The sequence below is a fragment of the Chrysochloris asiatica genome, unplaced genomic scaffold (assembly GCF_000296735.1).
Source record: "Chrysochloris asiatica unplaced genomic scaffold, ChrAsi1.0 scaffold00003, whole genome shotgun sequence".
NCBI lineage: Eukaryota > Metazoa > Chordata > Mammalia > Afrosoricida > Chrysochloridae > Chrysochloris > Chrysochloris asiatica.
In genome coordinates, this window is record NW_006408521.1 from 35,191,525 (window position 1) to 35,213,628 (window position 22,104).

Sequence of the window (22,104 nt, forward strand, 5' to 3'; positions counted from 1 at the left end):
GAGAACGTAAAGATGGAGAAACTAAAGCTAAGTGGACAGTTGATGATCACAAAGACAGTGACAAAGTTTGACAGACTACAGAGCGATGTTGTTACCCAGATTATTCACTGTCTACCAATGGGAAGAAATCAGTACCACTAAGTTTTTAGAAGAGGTCACTGTTTCCTAAGGACTGCCTGATGCTCAAAGCAGTCATGATAAGCTACTCCTCTCTGTTAGGGCAGAGTGAGAAAAATACAAATAATATGGGAAAACCATGTTGAAGAAATAAGTATGAAGCTGTATAGATAAAATTGAAGGACTGGTAGAGAGAAAGAATGGAGAAAACTAAAATAATGCCCCATTGTTTATTATCTACTTTTATACAAGTCACCAGATGCCTGTCTTTGGCTCTCAAGCACAATACCAGTATATTTTTCCATTTCGATCTGTATATGATTTTAACTCAAAGTAAGCCTTCCTCATTTCTATAAGGAATGTTGACTTAAATATTTAGGTTCTTAATTATTTGTGAACAGAACCTCCCTTATGGAAACCTGTTTTCCCTAAGATCATGTAGAATTGTGAAAGCTGCTACCTCCTAGGATTGCCACATAGTGAAAGTTGGTCCAACAAACTGCTCTCCCACCACAGAATTCATCACTTAGTTGGATTTTGTTTCTTAAAATCATAAGAAAATTTACCACCCTCTCAAAAATCAGCAGAGAGATAGATGCATGAATAGTAGAAAAGTAAAGATGATAAGAAAGAAAGAAGAGGAAAAGAGATAGGCAATATTAAAAGAAAGAATGTGGGAAGGAAAGAAGTAAATGCCTCAGAAAATAGGTTGGCAAAGGCAGCTCAAGAAGTCTGACTAATTCCTGAAAGCTAAATTTCCTTTTGATCCATGGTTCAAAAGTGATCTGAGGGTTAAAACAGAGCAGAAGATGAAGTCTGCCTGCTATGTATTTGTTTGATTTGGGGTTTTATTTTCATTTGTTTGCTTGCTCGTTTGAAAGTTTTAATGATTTGTAACACTTAAAATAAGAAAATATCACATTTCTACAAAAATTGAATTGCTTCCCTAATGGTCTAACAACGTTGGACTCACAATTCTCTATGCCAATAAGGTCATACTGCAACTTAGCAAAAGACCCCAACCCTTCTAAAGTACCATCTGCCCCTCATTCCAACACAGCTCAGTCCCAGCTTTTTGTTTCATTTATATCACTTGCCTGTCTATGTAGAATTGAGTTCATGGACTGGAACAACAGAAAGGGTATGAATAAAATTGTATAGGGCAGGAGACCAGAGGTCCCACTTGCTCATGGTCTTGGCAGCAGTCCCTTCTCCAGAGCTGGTCTCACGAGATGCTCCCGTTAGCAAGGTCACCAGAACAAGAGGCCTCTGCTCTAGACCTCCTCAGTAGCCTGAGGCCAGAAGTTCTCCGATTGGTTTCACAGTATCTTGGACTCTCCCCTTCACAAATGCTCCTGCAAACTCTCTGTGACTCCCATTAGACCCTGCAGACTGGACCACTGGGATGAAAGGGCTTTCATTGGCTACGTTTTAGAAGTACACATCTAAGTCTTAAATTGGAAGTTCACGGCACCATGAGATCCACTGAGAGAGGGGGGTGGCTGCCCATGAGATGCACTGGCTGAGAATTGAATCTGGACCTCCTGCATCAAAGGCAAGACTTTTCTCAATTGAATCACTGATGCCTCCAATGGAAAGGTCCCAATCCCAGGGCCCCAGAACAGGTGACAAAGCTGGGATCTCTGTATATTCTTATATTTTTCTCTTGATTCAGTCACATCTGCTCTTTGTTTTCTCTCATTTCAAATGTTTCCCAACACATCATGTTTAGTGAGGTGTTTTAAGACAGACTGAGAGATGCCATTGGAAGCAATGTTTTATAGCACAGTTTGTACACTAGTTTATTGCCAAATTAAAATCAAGATGTAATCTGGCAGACTCAGCCTGCTGCTAAACCTTTCTTGGGTAGTTTCCTGTATTGAGGCAAAAATGGAGCAAAAAACTAGCAATACAATGAAAGACTCTAGCTCCTTACTCCTAGCTGTCCACCTTCCAAAGCAACAAGAAGAATGCAAAGAAACAAAGAGTGACAGGATGACTAGTTTAATGGTGATCCTCAATCTGTCTCTTCAATGACAGAGAACTTTTTAAATAAAGGAAAGCAAGACATAGGTGCTTTCTTTTAGTAAATGCTAGGGGAGTCTTCAGAGTCTCCACTCCAGAAGTGATTTCCTGTTGCTTTAAAAGAAATCTAAGGAAGGTATTTTTACATGTCTAGTATTCCTCTGCCAATTTGACATGGAATTTCCATAATAGCTATCAGGGCGATTTTTCTGGAAATTTCAGAACTTTTCATAAAAGCATTGGACTGAATAGATACTTCAGAGACCAAGAAATTGAATTCTTCTTTCTATCCTCATTAAGTCTGGGGTCAGGACTATGCATGTAGCCAGGCTACTTCTTTAAGAATGTCAACCAGAAAAAGACTTCGAACTGTCCCTGTCAGTCATTCATTCGAGTCATGCCTGGGGAGCTACATGACCACTCAAGTGCACGTCACCATTCAGAAACTACATGAGTGTTGAATATCACAAATAAATGTCTTTCTCTAAGAAATAAATAAAATGAAATATCAAAACATCCTGAGTTTGTCTATTCTGAGGGCATGTGGCCATAGATACTTGTTCCTGGTTAAGAGTAAGTTTATTTAAAAAAAAAAAAAAAGGCAAAAAGGCTACTCTCTGGTAGCATAGTGGTTATGAATCGGACTGTGAACCGCAAGGTCAGCTGCTCAAAACTACCAGCTGTTCCACAGGAGAAAGATATGGCTTTCTCCTCCTGTAAAGATTTACAGCCTCGGAAACGCTGTACAGGGTCGCTATGAGTCTGAACCGACTCCACGGCACATAACAGTAACAACAACAACAATTCTTCCATAGACGTGATATCCAGTAAAACCCTATACTGGGCTGGAAATGGCTCAGGGAAACGATCTGCATCCTTAAACTGCTCACATCTATCAATCCAGCAATCAAGCTCCACTGGATGTTTAAGCATCCAAGGTAAAATGGGGTCAAAGCAGAGTACGGTAACCCACAGGGCTTATATGTACTGTCTGTCCACAGGGCCTTCTTTAACTGAAGAAATAAAGAGCAATGCCACAGCTCTGAGCCCAAAAGGTTAAGCACTTAACTATTAGCCAAAAAGGTTAGTAGTTCAAACTTACCCAGACCCATATTTGGAAGACAGGTCTGGTGAAGACAGGCTTTGATAAGAGTATGGAAGAACAGTTGTATTCTGCACACAAGGGGCTTGCCTACAGCTGGAATCAACTAAGAAAAACAACCAAAAGTCTCAAAGAAGGAGACCATGCTTGAAAAGACTAAGATGACAAATACACGAAGGGAGAAGGAAAGAGGAATCAACTTTCATCACCAGGGAGTTTGGAATGAAATGTCACCTCAACAAGGTACTTTGGAAGAGACAGTTCCTTTAGGCTGAGGATTCTGTTCAGCAGAATGTGATGTAAAACAGCACCCCACAATGTGAATTCTAGCATCAAGCTTTGGTCTTAGTTTGGAGTTCTGTACCAAAAGCAGCAGTAATTGTAGCCATCACAGAGAAACTGATGATTAATACTTCATGGAAGAATAAACGTTCCTGTTCCCTGGGCACATACAGTCACTGCCCTACCAGTAGCAGCACAGGCCTTCTTGGTGCCCAGAACTGCATCTCATCAGTGCTAAAAGCTTCATGATTCAGGAGTGATTGCCAGCTATTATTTCCGTATCACTGACCCACCTGAGGGGTCACAGCCCCTCTCAACTTGACTTCCAGACAATGCCATCAACTAATGGCTCCTCTGACGATTGGTGTCCACTCACCTCCCAACTAATGCCTCACTTCTCATTCTGTGATTCAAGGTCTTGAGATATGGAGCTTTTCTTTGACCCACACTCCATATTAGCCCTGTATTAATATTAGTAGGTGATCCGCAATGTTTTTCTCCAGTGTGATTTCTCCTTCTTTCTCTCCTAGAGAAACTGAGCATCAGCAAAAAAGGTTGGCCTCTCCTCATCTGTTAATCCCAAGAGATCACCCCCAAGAATGACAAACCTTTCCAATTCTATGTAAAGCTTTATTCCATTCATAGAACTTCCATACGTGATAGAAGTTAGTAGCTTTTCCTTTGGGCAAACTGCATAACTTTTCAGAGGTTTAGTTCCCTAAATATAGATGAAAAGACCATAAAAGCCTCTTCCAGATCTAAAATAACAGGATTTTTTCTGGAAATTTAGTCACCAAGAGGCTTGGTAGTTCTAAGGTTAAAGAACCTGACTGCTAACAGTCAGTAGTTCAAACTTACCAGTTGCTCCAAGAGAAAGATGTGGCAGTTTCCATAAAGGCAGAAGCATAGAGCCTTGGGAATCCTAGGGGTAGTTCTACTCGGTCCTATAAGGTCACTATGATGGCAGGGGTTCCGGTCACAAAAGATGCTCTCTGGTTGAAATGTTCAGTCAGGACTCCTGGAATCACATCCACACTGGTCTTCTTGGTTTTAGCGTCATGTGACTACAGTTTATTCTTAAATTACCATCATACTAACTCTTATAATGTATGGCTCTGAGCAGATTACTCTTCAGTTCAAATTTCCCAAATTTCAGTTGAAGCCAAATAGACAATTTCACAGTCCTGTAAACATGTTCTAGTTTTTTAACTTTATATGATTGTTCATGTCATTATTTTTCTGTAATGACACACCCCACCCTAACAAAAATCCTATATATTCTTTAAGATCTGGGTGAGATCATTTCATAATAACTTTAGAGCAAAGAGATTGCTCGATCTCCATCTCCTGAACTTCTGTGCTACCATTTTTTCATATAATTCACACAGGCAACTTTGATTGGGAATCTATGATATGTCTGTCAGATCACTGCTTTGTTGGCCTTACTTTGAATACTGGTGAGCTCATATATATTCATCTACTCTTCCAAGGTGGATTGAAAGCTTCTTGATGGCATTTTTTTTTTTTTTTTTAACATCAACTTTGTACCATGCAAAGTGTCTTACACAAATCCAAAACCCATTGCTGTAGTTGTCGTTAAGTACCGTGTAGTCGGTTCCGACTCATAGTGTCCCTGCACAGGGTTTCCGAGGCTACAAATCTTTACGGGAGCAGAACGCCTCATCTTTCTCCCATGGAATCGCTGGTAGTTTCGAATTGCTGACCTTGAGGTTGGCAGCCCAACTCATAATCACTACACTACCAGAAGTCCTTATTGCTGTGGTAGTGTAGTTTAATTTTTTTGTTGTTGCCCAAGTTCATTGGTAGTACATGCCTGCAATTATAATAATTCATAGAAAAGCAATTTTAAAGCAGAGGAAGACAACTACAAGCATTGTTCACTGTTACTGGTTGATTTGGGGCTACAGTCTAGATGTCGTCATTCCACAGGGCTGCCTGCTTAGCCACAGTGATTAGCGGAGGCACCATTTGACGTGCAGGGACGTGAACTGTTTGAAGGGTTACATTTCTGAGCATCTCCTGCGGCAGTACTGCAGAGATGTAGAGTTTTCAAGGCACCTGGTTAATCTGGCTCTTACCGTGCCTCTAGCATCAGGGAATAAAATGAAGCAACTCTCAAACAAAAGACAATAACCTCATGGATTAAACAACTAATACTGTGTGTCCCGAGCCACTCAGCCCTTGCCTTTGCTAGCGGCACCATCCTGGACCAGATGCACCATGGCTTGACTCCAGGAATGAAACTGTACATTCTGCTGAAAGGGTAGCCAGGCCGCTCAAGGGGAAAAAATACTAATTGTAAATCCTTTCTATTTTTAGGCTTAATGTGCATTTTATTTGGCAGGAAGGGCAGCACGAATAAAACTCTAATGCTAAGAATTTTAATTTGCTTCTTCAAAAATGCTCATGGTAATGGAGACTTCGGGAAGTTGCTTCCACAATGTCCTTGTCTTCCCTTTAATATCCTCTCAGTCATGCATGCCAGATACTTCTTTAAATACATGTAACTTTAAACCCATGATTCCTCAGTACAGAATTCTCACAATGACTTGAATGAATGATGCATTTCATCAAGAGCATTCTACCATTTCATGAAGTTCCCCTGTTGGATTTTATGGCGTGAGTCTCTCACTTTCCTCTATGAATATTTTGTCTCTCTTATTTTTAATTGAATTTGCTATTTCTAGCTTTATATTGTACTTCGGAATGTAAAAGTTTCTTAAAGGTGGTGGTGTGGTGGTTGTATGCCGTGGAGTCAGTTCTGATTTATAGGGAACCTGTTTAGGATTTCCAAGACTGTAAATCTTGACAGGAACTGAAAATCTCATATTTCTCCTATGAAGCAGCTGGTAGATTTGAACTTCTGACCTTATGGTTAGCAGTCCAACCTACTATGCTACCAGTAGGGCCTTGCTTACAGTTTATAGTAGAGCTGTCGACTATATAATGTGTTATAAACTATATTCTTCCTGCCAAATGAAGTCCTGGTGTGGCGTTGCAAGATTATGCCTGGACTACAAGGTCAGTTTGAACTGCAAGGTCGATGGTTCAAATCCACTAGCCACTTCTCGGAAATCCTATACAGAAGATACATTAGTCGGAGCTGACTTGAAGGCACTTAACAACAACAACACAGTTTATTAAATGGTATTTCATAGAACGCATACATTACATACCATAACCTTACTTAATGTTTCTTAGGACATGGATTTTGAGAACATAAACCCAACTAGCAAGAGAAGAAAAGTCTGATAATAAACTAGATTTTTAATAAATGTTATGTATGTACATCATTCTTATTCCTCTCATCTCTCCACTCATTGTTTAGCAAATTTCTTGTTGTTGTTAAGTGCCACCAAGCTGTTTGCAACTTACGGTGACCCTGTATAGGGTTTCCAAGGAGTGGCTGTTGCGTTTGAACAGTTAACCTTGCAGTTAGCAGGCCAGTGCTTATTTTAGAGTGCCACGCTAGAACTCCAGAAAACCCCTAGTTAGGGTCAGATTCTAGGGGATCATGCTTCCCCTTAAGGGTCTATGAAAAGCTATGGGTCCTTCACCTAGAAAATTGTCTACCACTTAGCATACACAAAACTCAGTTTTGAATTCTACTGGAGAGGGCTAGAGGACCCTAATAGTCTGAAGCATCTAAATTAAGGATGAATTCTCCACAGTATAACCCTTCTTTCTTTTTTTTTTTTTAAGTTTTTATTGTGAATTATGTGGGTTTACATGGGAGAACATCAATTTTCCATTCATCCTATCATATTTTGTCTTATTGCAATGATTACAATCCTGTCTATGCATCATCAAATAACTAAAGGATACACCCCACAGGCCCACTTCCCAACTGTCAGCATACAGCCCCTCTCCCTCCCTGAGTCCCCTGTCCCCAGACACTCCATCTGTCCACATCATCATCTCTGTCTCCATGCCTGATGTCACTGCCTCTCTGGGTAGGGTCACGCTCTCTGCTCTTCTCACTTGATGGTCCCAGAGACCTCCGCTCCTGGGCTGCAAAATCAATCATTCCCCTCTTTTTGTCAAAACAAAAAACAAAACAAAACAAAAAAAACCATCTACCTCTACATTTCCACCCTCACAGTCAGTCCTGATGGTAATTATTCACTATTGTACCACAAGAGTCTTATCCCCATTTATTTTTGCCAGCCTGATCCCAACAGATTGGAAATAATTCAGTGAAGGTTCTACCTACCCCTGCCCAGTCAGAAACTAGGCTCCCTCTTGAAAGCTTATAAGCCAGTCACTTCATTCCTTTATAGCCGCCCCCCTCCCATTTTGGGTAACCAATGTCTAAGTAGCCCTTCCCTGTCAACCTGTGTACCAAGGGGGTGGAAGTGATCCTTGCTGTAAAGATTTGTTACCTTTTTTGAGCTACTACATCCATACATATAGGTAAAGTTCATCAAACTGTAGTGGGTTACTCTTTTTTTTTCCCCCTTCCCTTTTCTTTTAGTCAAGTTCTGATCATCCAGTCATCAAAGCCAAGTCAAATGGGTACTGTCTGAAAGTATGGGTGTTCTTGTGCATCTCCCCTCACTTCATGTCAGCTGGACACTTCACTCTTTACTCTTGTCCTCTGTGGCCATGTCACTGCCTCTGGGCCCAGGAGTCCCTGGGTCTTGCTGTAACTGCTGGCCATCCAGGTCTCCTCCTGGGTTCACAGAAGTCTATTGAATGTGGTCAGACTTAGATCCCAACTTCATTTCTGTTTCTGCCTCCCTTCCCTTTATTGGTGACCAACATGTTCGCCAGCCAGACCATATGCCTGCTGCTCGTATATTCGCCTTGAGTCTTAGTCTTGGAAGGGCATTTGCTCTGAGGGGACCCGACCACTTCCCTTGATGGCTCCCATGAACCCTTATTTCTTATGCTGTTTCAGAATTTACATAACTGAAACCAGAAACCTAAGATCTTGCTTACTGCTCAATACACCTTCCTTGTAGATCTGGCCCAGAATTCAGGCTAACGTGCAAAACAAAAATATGATCACTGAGGAGAAATATAGAGATGATTAAACAACAGTATCGGAATTAACTCGATAACACTGGGTTTGTTTTGGTTGGGATTTATTTCCCCCTGAAGACTCATGGCATGCTGTGTCAAGTAAGGGAAGCCTCTCACCTTTTGGTCTTGACTGTAGGCCAGAATCCAGTCCTCCTGCTTGGGGTGGAAAAGCAAGCTCTGGATGTAGAAGTTGAGCCGGTACTTTTGATAGGTGGCTCCTTCGTCTGAGCTGATCAACAAGCTGCTCTCAATCTCTGGATCTGTGAGTAACATAATCTGCAGGAGGTAAAAAAAAAAAAATGGGGGAAAAGAAATCCATAGAGCTTAGTTCATAAATTCATAAAATTTGCAAATGAGCTCAATTTTTGACACAGGAGGGTCAAAGGGCAAGCAAAGAATGCATGGCCAACAAGGACCCCCCACTCGGGCTAGTTGAGTCTCCCTTCCTAGACCAATGCTATGAAACCATTTGTACTAAGGAAAGAAAGGGGAAAAGGTGGGGAAGAAGTTGTTGTTGTTAAGTGCCACTGAGTCAATTCCAACCCATAGTGACCCTTTGTAGGGTTTTCAAGGAGCAGTTGGTGAGCTTGAACCACCGACCTTGCAGTTCAAACACCTTTGCAGCCTGACACATTTGCCCACAGCGCCACAGCAGGACTCCAGGGAAGAAGTAGAGACTTGCTTTCTTTTCTTTCTCATAGGTCCCCTTGTTTCATTCTAAGGTTCTTTCTTTGATCTGGAACAATTCCTTCAGACTCAATCCTCTTTCCTACTATGCCCAGTCTTCTATTTGGGGGAGATAAAAGAATAAGATTTGCCAGTCTGTGTGGGTATGGTAGAAAAAAGAGAGAAGATGAAATTCATTTGTTTTTCTCTTCTACTTCAAGCTCTTTTGTTCCATGTCAATGAAGTTCCGTGTTATCCTCCCCCGAGACATATTTTTTGAGTTTTGGGTCAAAGACAAAGCTCTCAAAAGGCTCATTCATAGTGGAAACGCTTGTCTCTCTCCACTTCAAAACCAATCACCTTATCCTGATCTATTTTCTCTCCACGACCCATATCAACGTCTAGCCTACAATGCAATGTATTTGTTTGTCTTCTGTAATCCACCCTACTAGAACGTAAACTCCTTGAGAATAGGGTTGTCTGTTTGTTCACAAGTGTATTCCCAGCAGCAACACGAAAGCCCAGCATGTATCATGGTCTCAATAAATACTAGTGAATGCCAAGTGAATGAATGAACAAATGAGTGCAAAGAGTTTACAGAGGAACTATGTAGGCTCGGAAAGATGTCTGTAACAGTCTGAGGAGATATGAATGAGAGTTACACACAGAGAGAGGTGGGATGCTCTTTTCAATCTCTAACCTATGGATTAAAGAACGTGTTTTTATTGTTTTTGCAAGGTGCCAGCGAGCTGATTTCAACTCACAGAAACGCCATTTGACAGAGTAGATGTGTACAGAGTTTTCCTCTGGAAGGACTCTGCTTGTGCGGTGGTTAAATACTTGGCTACTCATTGAAAGGTGAGTGGTTCGAATCTACCAGCTGCTCCATGGGAGGAAGACGTAGCTGTCTCCTTCCATAAAGGGGATAGCTTAGGAAACCCTAAGGGGCAGTTCTACTTTGTCTTATAGGCTAAGTCTGAGGCAGAATTACCCTGAAGGCAGTGGGTTGGGTTTGGTTTGGTTTATTCTTGGTGGCAGCAGATTATCAGGTCTTTCTCCCATTTCTTGTTGTTAGGTGCCATTGAGTCAGTACCAACTCATAGCGACCCTATGAACAACAGAATGAAACTCTGCCCAGTACTGGGCCAACCTCACAATTGTTGCCACGCTTGAGCCCATGGGTGCTGCAACTTTGCCAATCCATCTTGCTGGGCGTCTTCCTTTTTTTCTCTGACCCTCCACCTTACCAAACATGGTATCCTTCTCCAGTGACTGGTCCCTCCTGACCATAGAAACATACCAAATCCCACAGCTTCAGATGCTCTCCATCTCGCACTGGGATGGCGACTCTCCATTAGAGCTGTGTGAACAGCCCACAATAAGCCTGAGACAGAGGAGCAGCTCTGAAAACTGTTTTTTATTCTCTCACTTTATGACTCTAGGAACGTGTGATAAACTACCTCATTCTCGAGTCTCTGCAGGTCTCCTTTCATTCCGTCAAAGTGCGCATCTAATGTCTCCAGACAGGTGGCCTTAATGCTACCCATTGACTTCTTCCCCATCAACTTATTAATTGGCACTCTGAGTTTGGTTCGGAGAAGCATGAAAGATGTACTTAATGCGTGGTTGTATGAAGAGAAATCACTGCAGCCCGGAGTTTAAAGATTACCAGGCAAGGATGCAGCAGTTCCCAGAAAAGGAGAGAGAGAGCGAGAAGAGCTATGTCTGAAAAGAGCAGAATGCCTGGCAAACATACAGAGCTTTCTCAGGCATTTGGAGGCAATCATATTAAAACCTCCAAATAGTTAATGTCATCTTTGAAAATGGTATCCTGTCACTGCAAATGACACATGAGGATTGGTACAAGACACACTTAGCCTGAACTGTGTTTATGTTACCAAGGATGAATTCAAAGTCCCTTGCCGTCTTTCAACCTCTCCTTCTCAAAGAAAAGAAAAGGGGCATGTAGGGAGAGGGGACACGGTGGCTGTCAACTGCACTCTGGGCATGATGGAAAGTGCACATGGACTTGGAGACTAATTGCTTCTCATACTGAGTTCCGAGGGCACGAAGGCCCACCAACCGTGAATTCTGTCAAAGTTATGGCCTTCCCTGCCTGGCATTCACACAGAAGACAGTGTTCTATCATTGAATGGCTGACGACAGAGCCATCAGGTAATCTGCTAAGTATAAACTCACATGGCTTCATTAAAATCTATTGTTTACATTAAGCAAGGACGTTTAGGTGGCTCCTAAATTCACAAGACTATTTCCAGGTGATTTCATATTTGCTGGCACATAAAAGCTGTCATTTTTCGAATAACAAATAAGCCAAATGATCATATAGCTTTGTCTCCCCAACCACAATTAACAATAATGTATAACAACCTTTTTGCATTACCGCCAAAAAGTAATTTCCATGATAATATAAAAGAAGCTCAGTTTTATAGAACATCTATTGTCTCAGGCAAGATGTCCCTCCCACCCCTCTGATTTTCTATTTCCCTGTTAACCCAAACCAACTTCCCTTTCTTCTCATGAGTATAGATCTTACCACCCACTTCTACTGGCAGACTGTTTCATCAAAATAACACCCCGGGGCCCACAGAATATCCACCAACTGGGATTATTCTTTTTGGCAAGCTCCACATAGCTCGTTTCTATCCTAGGTCATCAGATTGTACCTATGGAGTTTCTGTATCCAGGTAATATTAAAGGAGTGGAGCTTGAAGGATAACACAAATATTTTCAATAATACGGATACTTAATATTATAGAAATAAAATTCCTGGCTTTACTGATTCTTCTCCTACGTATTAAAAATCCCCTCTTTTCTCTGTCACTCTCACCTGAAATCCTCCAGCTGGGCATTTGGCATTTGGAAATAATGGAAGATAGTTGAAAATGCCCCTTTGAAGAAGGATAGGTGTGTCTGGTATATTATACAAATCTTTCAATGGTTCCTCCCTCAAATCTCCTCTCAAATCCACTCAAAGCAAGCAGGTTAGTCTGGATCCATTTCTGCTTAGCCATTTTTATTTCACAAACAGCTGTGTAAGGGTGAAAAAAAATTGTTCATGATCCCATGACTCCAACGTATTAAACCATGTTGTATGTGTTACTTCTTTGTCCATATCTATATATCATGTCATTGATTGAGGTTTCTGTGATATTTTCTTCACTTAGTGTGATGGCCTATAGCCATCTTCAATGGAACCGTAAACATACAAATGCATGTATTAACATATACGGTGTATATAATGTACTCAACCACAAACTTTGTATTTATTGATTTATGATTGGTGTAATAGTTGAAATGTAATATTCACTTAAGTTAATTCTTATTAATTGAATTAATGAAACCTTATTATTCCAGTCTGTGAATTCAAATTCTTCAGTAATTTTACCTCAAATGGGTTGAAGCGTGTCCTGTTATTTTGTAGGACAAAAAAAGGGAAATATGTTCATTAATAAATACACAATTTAAGCAAGGTCTAAATAGAAAATGAAGGAACTCTGGTAGCATAGTGGTTACAAAGAGGGCTATGAACCCCAAGGTCAGCAGTTCGAAACTACCAGCTGTTCTGCGGGAGGAAGATGAGGCTTTCTGCTCCCGTAAAGATTTACAGCCTCGGAAACCCTGTACAGGATTGCTGTAAGTTGGAACGGACTCCTTGGCACATAACTGCAAACCACCAAATAGAAAATTACTCATTTACTTGAGAAAAAATATTTATATATGAAATATGAGTTTGTCTGCAGACACCAATGATGCTGTACATAAAGGAAAAAGTCCAAACAGTCTTTCTACTGGGAAATATTTTGAAAATAGTAAGTTGAAGTTAATGAATGCTGTTGTTAAGTACCATGATGTTAAGCCATCGAGTAGGTTCTGACCCATAGAAACCCTATAGAGGGTTTCTGAGGAGGAGCTGGTGAGCTTGAACTGCCAATCTTGCAGTTCAAATGGCTTTGCAGTCTGGCACATTAACCCACAGCACCACACCAGGACTCCAAAGTTAATGAATATACGTCAAAAATAATAGAATTCCATTCTCTAAACATGGCCAATAATTCCTACCTATTGTTAGTTCAGAATTTCCACCATAGCAGTGGGTCTGTCTTCTTTTGGTTTGGCTAGTTTAGGCTGGTTCCCTAGCCCCTCTAGCCCTTTAAAATAACTTTGAATAAAGGATGTTTTACTGTATTTAATTTTCTATGTTCCTGAGTATGACTGGAATAATGGAATTTTAGGAGGATTTCATAAAAGGCTCGAGTCCACTCTTTGTACAAATCCTGAAGTGAGCTAACTTAAATGAGTAGTCATTGTTTGCCTGGCACAAAGCTTGGTCTACAGTAGGTCCAGAAAGCTTTGTAAGTTCATAAGAAGATGAATGAATGCTTGAATGAATGAGTCCTTCTCATCCCTCCCCTCTGCTGAATGCAGTCCAAGCCCCCTGGAATATGTAGCGTAGAGGTTACGAGTTGGGCTGCTAATCTCAGGGTCAGCAGTTCGAAACTACCAGCTGTTCCACAGGAGAAACAGGAGGCTTTCTGCTCCCATAAATATTTACAGCCTCAGCAACCCTGTACAGGGTCACTATGAGTTGGAACCGACTCCACAGCACATAACAACAACAAAGTCCTCTTGGAAAATCTCTGCTGCTGTACTTGGAGTTAAAAAGGGTGAAGATGAGCAGAAGTCTGTCATTAATAGGAGAGTAATTATTCTGTTTAGATCAGCACACAAGTGATTAGAACCAGTTTACTTATGCCTTGCAGGGTGTGCAGACACTGCACTGAATGCAGTCGCAGATGAATTGTTTTCCATAGAAAGTCAATAATGGCGACATAGACGCCCGCCACCCAACTCTAAGCACTCATTTATCATGCACTTTGAGAGGAGGAAGAAATTTTATTTGCTTTTCCTAGAGGTGACAAATGAACACGAAATGCAATTTATAGATTTTAAATACGTCACTTATTCTCTTTGGGAGGATTAGTCCTTCTGAAAGTTCCATGTCTTCAAAAATTAAATGCATCTTCACTCTCTTTGACTTGTTCCAGATTCAACATATGGCTACTTGATGTGATTCTATCAAAGGTTGGCAGATAGCTTTCTGATCCTGCCTCTCCTGCTATTACCTTGTTTCCAGATTTTTTCCTAGGTATGTTCTAGGAATTCCACCATTTGCATGTTAAATAAGGCAGAATTTTAAGGGCAGATTCATCATCTCTGGGCATGTACTTTCTTTGGATCATTTCTTGATTCCTAATGTTAACAGTATGGAGTCCTGGTGTGGCGCTGTGGGTTAATGCACTAGACTACAAAGTTGGTTTGAACCATAAGGTCAGCAGTTCAAGCTCACCAGCTGCTCCTTGGAACCCTATACAGGGTCTCTATGAGTTGGAATTGAATAGATGGCACTTAACAATAACAATGTTAATAGTGGAGTCCTGGTGTGGCGCTGTGGGAATAATGCACTGGACCCCAAGTTGGCTTGAACCACGAGGCCAGTGGTACAAATTCACCAGCTACTCCTCGGAAACCCTACACAGGGTTGCTAGGACTCAAAAGTGACTTGTCAGCACTTTACGACATTAACAGTACTAATTTTAAGTTTTGCTCATTATATGTTTACTTATGTTGTCTGTGCTTTGTCATTCATGGGCTGAAATTAAGCCATTATAATGTGTGAAAGAGCCTTGGTGTGGTGCTGGAGGATAAGCACTGGACTGGTAGCTGCAAAATCAGCAGTTCAAGCCCACCAGCCACTCTTGGAAACCCAATATAGGGTTGCTATGCATTCAAATTGACACAACATCACACTACAACAACATCAATGTGTGAAACATGGCAAGACTCTCCATGAGATGGACTGGCATGGTGACAGCAGCAATGGGCTGAGATACAGCAAGTACTACGAGGCGGGCTTTGGTTTCATTGTACATAAGGTAACTATGAGTTGGAACCAACAAGAACAATAGCATCGATATCGCTCGGTTTTGCTTAAAATGGTAACTTGGCTACAGATGCTGATATCACAGGTGCAAAATAAGTGCTTTTCATAGTTATAATGACAGTGACAGAGGAAACAGCAAAAGCAGCAATTAGGAGCTCCAGTTGTCTACCTATTTTATTCAAACAACAAAGTACTTCAATGCATAAACAGTATAAAGAGGCTATTTGTAAATCTCTGACCTCAAAATTATGAATGAATTAAGCAAAACACAATCAGAGAAAACAAGTAATTTGCTAACCAATGTGGGTGGAAAAGCTGTCTACTCCCAAAGTGGGCTGAACATAAATTCATCCCAAATGAGCTTAAGGTGAGAAAAGTAAGTGCTTATCAGTTGGCAACTCTTTGCAGGGCAGAATTAGGAACAGTTACACAGGATCCAAGAATAACCCATGAAAAGGTCATTGAAGCAAAACAATAGTGAGAGAAGGAAAGGGAGGTGATCAAGTAGGACTCCTGGTGTGGCGCCGTGGGTTAATGTGCTGGACCGCAAGGTTTGTTTGAAACACAAGGTCAGAGATCCAAGCTCACCAGCTGCTCCTCAGAAACCCTGTACAGGGCCACTGTAAGTCAGTACCGACTCAACAGTACTTAACAACAATAACACACTGATGCAAACCTACCCTAAATCTTACCCTTCCCACTTCCCCACAAACTCAGGAAAGTTCACCTACCATACCACCCATGTTCATTAACATAACATAGGGTCAGCCAAGTCATCAAGAGATTATTTGGAAAATAGATCAACTATTAATGACCCAAAAAGTAATCCCATGAAAGTCCTGAGACACCTATTTTGGAGTGTGTTTTTTGGGGGTGGGTGGGGAGGGAACGTTTTATTGTGAATTGAGTAAAGGTTTATAGAGCAAATCATCAGTTTGACACCCAACAAGCACACACTTCGCTTCATCTCAATGACTGCAATTCCTTTCTCCCTGTGATCTCTGTTTCCATTCCACACTCCTTCCCAACCCCTCTGAGCCTTGTCTCCAGGTAAATACTCCCTTTTGATCTTGAAAAGTTGACCATTCCAGGGTGAACATACCTCCCTAGTATTGTTTCCTATCCCCTACATACCTATCCATCCACTGCCTGGTTGAATACTGGGCCAGCCACAAGGGTGAGTTCCATTCCAGACCTGAAGGGTGGCCAAGGGACACAGTCTTAGGTTCTTCTAGTTTCTTCAGACCAGTAGCCCTGGTCTTTTTTATACCTTTGAGTTTTGTTCCTCAATCTGGGACCTTCTAATACGATCCCTTTCAGAGCAAATGATAGTGGTAGCCAGGCACCATGTAATTCTGCTGGTCTCAGGGTCGTGGAGACTGATGTCCACATGTTCCTTTAGTCCATTGGATTAATTGATTCCAAGTATCTTCATTTGTCAACACTTTCCTTTCTTCCTCACATACAGAGACCAATAGTTGCACCTTAGATAACCACTCATGAGTTTTTAAGATCCCAGTGGTTACTCACCAAAGTAAGATGTAGAACGTTGTCTCTGTGGACTATGTTATGCCAACTGACCATGGATTCCCTGAGACTATGGTCTTGAAACCATTCTGGAAAACTTGCATTATAATCAAAAGAATTTATGCTGTGATCTTATACATGTTATTTATTTTGAATAATGGTCCAAGGACTTGGACGTTTTAAGGGAAAAAATAAAAGCATTCAAGAAGCTTATAATTCAATTTCTGCTCTTCACATAAGGAGACCCATTATGTATTATTTGGAACAACAATAATAGGTTCTTCAATACTATTTTTGCCCAACCTTGTACAGTGCGCAGGAGAAAAGTGAGACTTGTCAGGATGTGAACTTATAGTTGTACTGTGCTATGTTCCTTGGAAGACAATTCAAGAAAGAAAATTTATAAGACATCACATTTCTCTTAGACCTTCTGCCCTTTTAATTTGATACCTATTAGAGAATCTCAAGCTCAAAAACATTGTGAGTGGCACCTGATTCTCCACAGAGGAAACATAAGCTTTTATATGGATGGGTTGACCTTCAGGCAGACTGTGAGGCTCCTATGCATAGATGGGTTTTCCATAAAGAAGAGTCATGGGCAACTCCCTAAGCTGACCCTTGGTGAATGTGTGTGCATCCTCACAAAAGAGAAACTGTGAGAGTGTGTTCAGAGAAGTTCATTCATGATGTCATTACAAAGAAAAATAAGACCCTAAACATAGCTTTTTGGGAATCCTGATGTGGCTTTGTATGATAACCCACCAGTCACTCCTGGGAAAGCCTTTTGTCTGTTTTGTTAAGTGTTGTCGAGTTGATCCCAACTCATAGTGACCCTGCATAGTGTTTCTAAGGAGTGGCTGGGGGTTTGAAACACCGATTTAGTATTTAACAGTCTAGTACTTATTCCACAGTGCCACACCAGGCCTCCAGGAAACCCTATACACTTAAAAACAAACATATGCTTCACAACACATCTGTCAGTTTGCTGTACAGTGGTTGTTTGACTGTTGCTGTGATTCTGGAAGCTATGCTACTGGTATTTCAAATACCATCAGGGTCACCAGTGGTGGGCTGGTTTCAGTGGGAGTTTGCAGACTAAGGTAAACTAGGGAGACCTGGAAATATACGTCTGAAAATGAGCCAATGAAAACCTTATGGATCACAACAGAATATTGCCCTGTATAGTGCTCGAAGATGAGGCTGTAGGTTGGAAGGCATTCAAAATACATGATCATTGCTGTGCTGTCATAGTGAGCTCCAGTGTACCAATGATCATCACGGGGGCAGAGGACTGGGCAACATTTGTTTCTATTGCATCAGGGGGTCACCATGAGTTTGTTGATCAACCGCACCTGTCAACAATGACAAACAAACATGCCATAATGGCAGGAAATAACAAAGAAATCTGAATTTCACTTTCTTCTCTGCCATCTATTAATTTTGCTATTGTGAAAAGCTCATAGTTCATTTAATGCTTTTTTTGAACCTCGGTTTCCATCTTCATTTCCTTACTGAGCATTTGTTGTTGCTAAGTGTCATCGAGTTGGTTCTGACTCAGAGTGACCCTGTACAGGCATTGTGAAGAGTAGCCAGTGGGTTTGAACTGCCAACTTTGTGGTTCACTGTCCAGTGCGGATCCTACAGCACCACACCAGAAGTCCCACTGTGGGTAGGGATACTGTTTTCAAACAAACAAACAAACAGAAAAAAAGCAAAAGAAAAATTTCATATTGAACTTCTACCTAAATAAAGGCTGGCAGTTCGAATCTACCCAGAACTCTCTGAAAGTCTTTAAATATGTTAGTTCATTAAATTACAAGAAACAAACAAAACAAGACAAAAAACAAAACAAAACAAAACAAAAACCCTTCAAGTAGACATAATTATGTCTATTTAACAGATGAGGAAATTGAGGCTTAGAGACATGAGGTGATTTCTTTAGGTCAAAGTCAGCAGGAGTACTGGTCGTTTTTAGTAGCTACTCTGGTAGCGTAGTGGTTACGAATCGGGCTGCGAACCTTAAGGTCAGCGGTTCGAAACTACCAGCTGCTCCGCAGGAGAAAGATGAGGCTTTCTACTCCCGTAAGGATTTACACCCTCGGAAACCCTGTACAGGGTCGCTATGGGTCGGAACCGACTCGACGGCACTTAACAACAACAACAACATTGAGTTGACTGATAACCATAGATATCTCACATCACAGAGGACAATGGCCATGGGGTGTTTGAGGCTGCAAACTTTATAGGAGCAGATCTCTAGCTCTTTCTCCCAAGGAGTTGCTGGGTGGGTCCGAACTGCCAGCCTTTAGGGTAGGAGCTGAGAGCTTAACTACTTTTACCTTTGTTGTTGTTGAGTGCCGTCGAGTCGATTCCAACCCATAGCAACCCTGTATAGGGTTTCCAAGGAGCAGCTGGTGAGCTTGAACCACTGATCTTGCAGTTCAAAAGGCTTTGCAGTCTGGCACATTAACCCACAGTGCCACACCAGGACTCCTTTAGTCAGTGGTAAACCTACATGTATCATACACTGCAAAGCTCTGCGTGACAATTAAATAAGATCATCTATGTGTATGTTACTGCTACTACTTGACAAAGGAGGGCGCATTTAGTACTAGATGTTCTACTAAAATGTGCTAGCTGAGTTCTAAAAAACAAAAGAAATGAAACTTGCATTGCAAATCCTACAGAAATATCTCCTTGATCAGAAAAAGAGTGCACAGTTGGGAAGCAGGTACTGGAGAACAGAAATTCTCAATATCAGGATGATTCGTGAGAAATTCTTGAATAAATAAAGACTATGCTTATAACTTTAAATATAAAGCCGTGGTGTTGGCAAAGAATACTGAATGTATCATGGACTGGCAGATGAATGAGCTAATCTTGGAGGAAGTATTACCCAAGCTAGAAGGCTTTTAGAAGTGTGTATGGCCAGACTTCATCTCGCTTTCTTTGGACATGTCACCAGGAGGGACCAGTCTCTGGAAAAGGACTTCATGTTTGGTAAATTAGAGGGACAGTGAAAAAAAGAGGCTGACTCTTACTGACATGGACTGGCACAAAGGGTTCAGACACAGAAGTGATCATGAGTGTGAAGCAAGACCAGGAAAAATTGCATTCAGTCACACATAAGTCACAAGGAGTCAGAGCTGATTGGATAGCACCTGACTATCACTGCAACAAATACAATCAAAGCATCCAGTCCCGGTCAAATCCAGGTATTTCATGGTAGTCCTCGTCTCACTCCTTGTCCTTCCAACGTTACTCTTCCAGAACACCAGTTTCCTAAAACCAACAAACTGGTGAGGAAAGTACAAAACAGGCCAAAGCTTTGTCCCAGTGATAGCAGAAGGTAAAACAAACTTCTCCCCATGAGCTAGTTCCCAATCCCAAATACTAAAATCCAGTAAGAACAGTATCATTGTAACTGTGTTTCCTAATAAGTACATCCTCTTATATCTAATTGCTGTTGCTGGTGGTGGTGGTGGTAGTGTACCATTGAGTCAATTACAAAATCATAGCGACAGTGTAGTAGTTACAAATTGGGTTGCAAACCTCAAGGTCAGCAGTTTGAAAGTACTAGCTGTTCCACGGGAGAAAGATGAGGCTTTCTGCTCCTGTGACTATTTACAGCCTCGGAAACACTGTATAGGGTCACTATGAGTCGGAACCGACTCCACAGCACATCACCACCACCACCATGATTCTAACTCACAGCGACTCATAGGGTTTCTGAGGCTGTAAATCTTTATGGGAGCAGAAACCCTCATCTTTCTCCCACAGAATAACAGGTAGTTTTGAACTGCTGACCTTGAGGTTAGCAGACCAACTCGTAACCACTACGCTATCAGAGTGCCGTCAAATCGGTTCCTACTCCAAGCAATCTTCTATAGGGTTCCACAAAGCAGCTGATGGGTTTGAACCCCTGACTTTATGGTTATCAGTCCAGTGCTTACTCTACAGCACAACACTAGGATTTGGTATCTACAAAAAAAGCTCATTTTGTAGGATAAGTAACTATTATACTTCAGGTATTCAGGAAATATGGAATGCTTCATAATGCTTAGCATTTACTCATGTGGTTTAAAAGCCTAAAGATACTTTTTCAGAGAAAAAGAATGATATACAAATTCAATGGACATTTCTATTTATTGTGGTCCTGATAGTAACTATAATAGTAAATATCTTGATGATATTTAAGATGTCTTAAAAATCCCAGCATAATCTCACAGCCTCTCTTGAGAACATACTTCCATGATCATTACAAATCTCAGAGGACCTTTCTCATAAATCTCCAAAGATCTATACATGCCAAAAGGTTACATCATTTTTAAATGTTAGCTGCCATGAGAAGAAGTCAACATGCTGAGAGAAACAGACACTCATCTTCTTTGGTCATGGAAAACTTTACAAGAGATGATGTTCATTTAACGATAAGAAATCTCTTTATTCCTCCAGAACTGATAAAGGAAAGAAGGTTGGAAGAGAGAGTAAGAGAAAGACGCTATCAGTAAATATTGAGGCAGATGAAGGGCAAAACATTTTTTGGCAACAGCTCTCACTAGTGAATTTGGTTTTAGAGTCTGAATAATATCAACTTGAAGTCAAGAGGATGAAGAACCAGTAGGAAAGAATCTGCTCTAAAAATTTGTGAACAGAATGTACCTACATTTTCCCTCCTTTACTCCAATTTTATAATCATACCGAAAACTATGTTTTAGTTTTACTTACTTATATTAATGTTTCCTGGTAAACAGGAATATATACCAGGGCGTATTGAGGAAGATTAATGAAGCCTTGCTAATGTATTTGGCTATTAAAGCTTCTCTGAAGAGACTATGGAGACCACCAGGGGTTTCTCTCAAACAGGATTTGCAGATTAGTGAAGTGACAATCTCCTTGCAGTTCCACTGCAGAGCTCGCAGGAATCTGGGGCTGGAGGCAGGGTCATCCGGGCAGAAGTGCCTCACTTTAGCAAGGGGATCTATTTTCTTCAATATTCTGCCTTCTTTTTTCAGTTATTTAATGACAGACATTAATCATCTTGAGTTGTTTTGAGAGTCAGAAAAGGGTGACTGTGCCTAATTGAGGTGTCCTAAGCATAATTACTTCTCCCCTTTTTACTTTTCCCTCAGTTATAGAAGGAATTGTAGTAATGTGGTGTTTTTTTAATACAAATTCTTTTTCATGGTCATGTTTTCTAGGCAGCTCTGTATCTTTTATTAATTACATCTCAAAGTAGTTGTTGTTGTTGTTGTTAAGTGCCGTCGAGTCGGTTCCGACCCATAGCGACCCTGTACAGGGTTTCCGAGGGTGTAAATCTTTACGGGAGTAGAAAAGCCTCATCTTTCTCCCGTGGAGCAGCTGGTAGTTTCGAACC

At 41.1% G+C, this 22,104-nt stretch overlaps 1 protein-coding gene across 3 annotated transcripts in view; it reads right to left on the reverse strand.

Moving 5' to 3' along the window:
- The window catches only part of SORCS1 (sortilin-related VPS10 domain containing receptor 1), a 749,465-nt gene that overhangs the window by 257,079 nt on the left and 470,282 nt on the right, over positions 1 to 22,104 (reverse strand). For all 3 annotated transcript variants that reach the window (XM_006831326.1, XM_006831324.1, XM_006831325.1), the window contains exon 4: positions 8,690 to 8,848. In XM_006831326.1, coding sequence (XP_006831389.1) covers positions 8,690 to 8,848 — 159 coding nt within the window. The remainder of the gene's footprint in view (positions 1 to 8,689; positions 8,849 to 22,104) is intronic.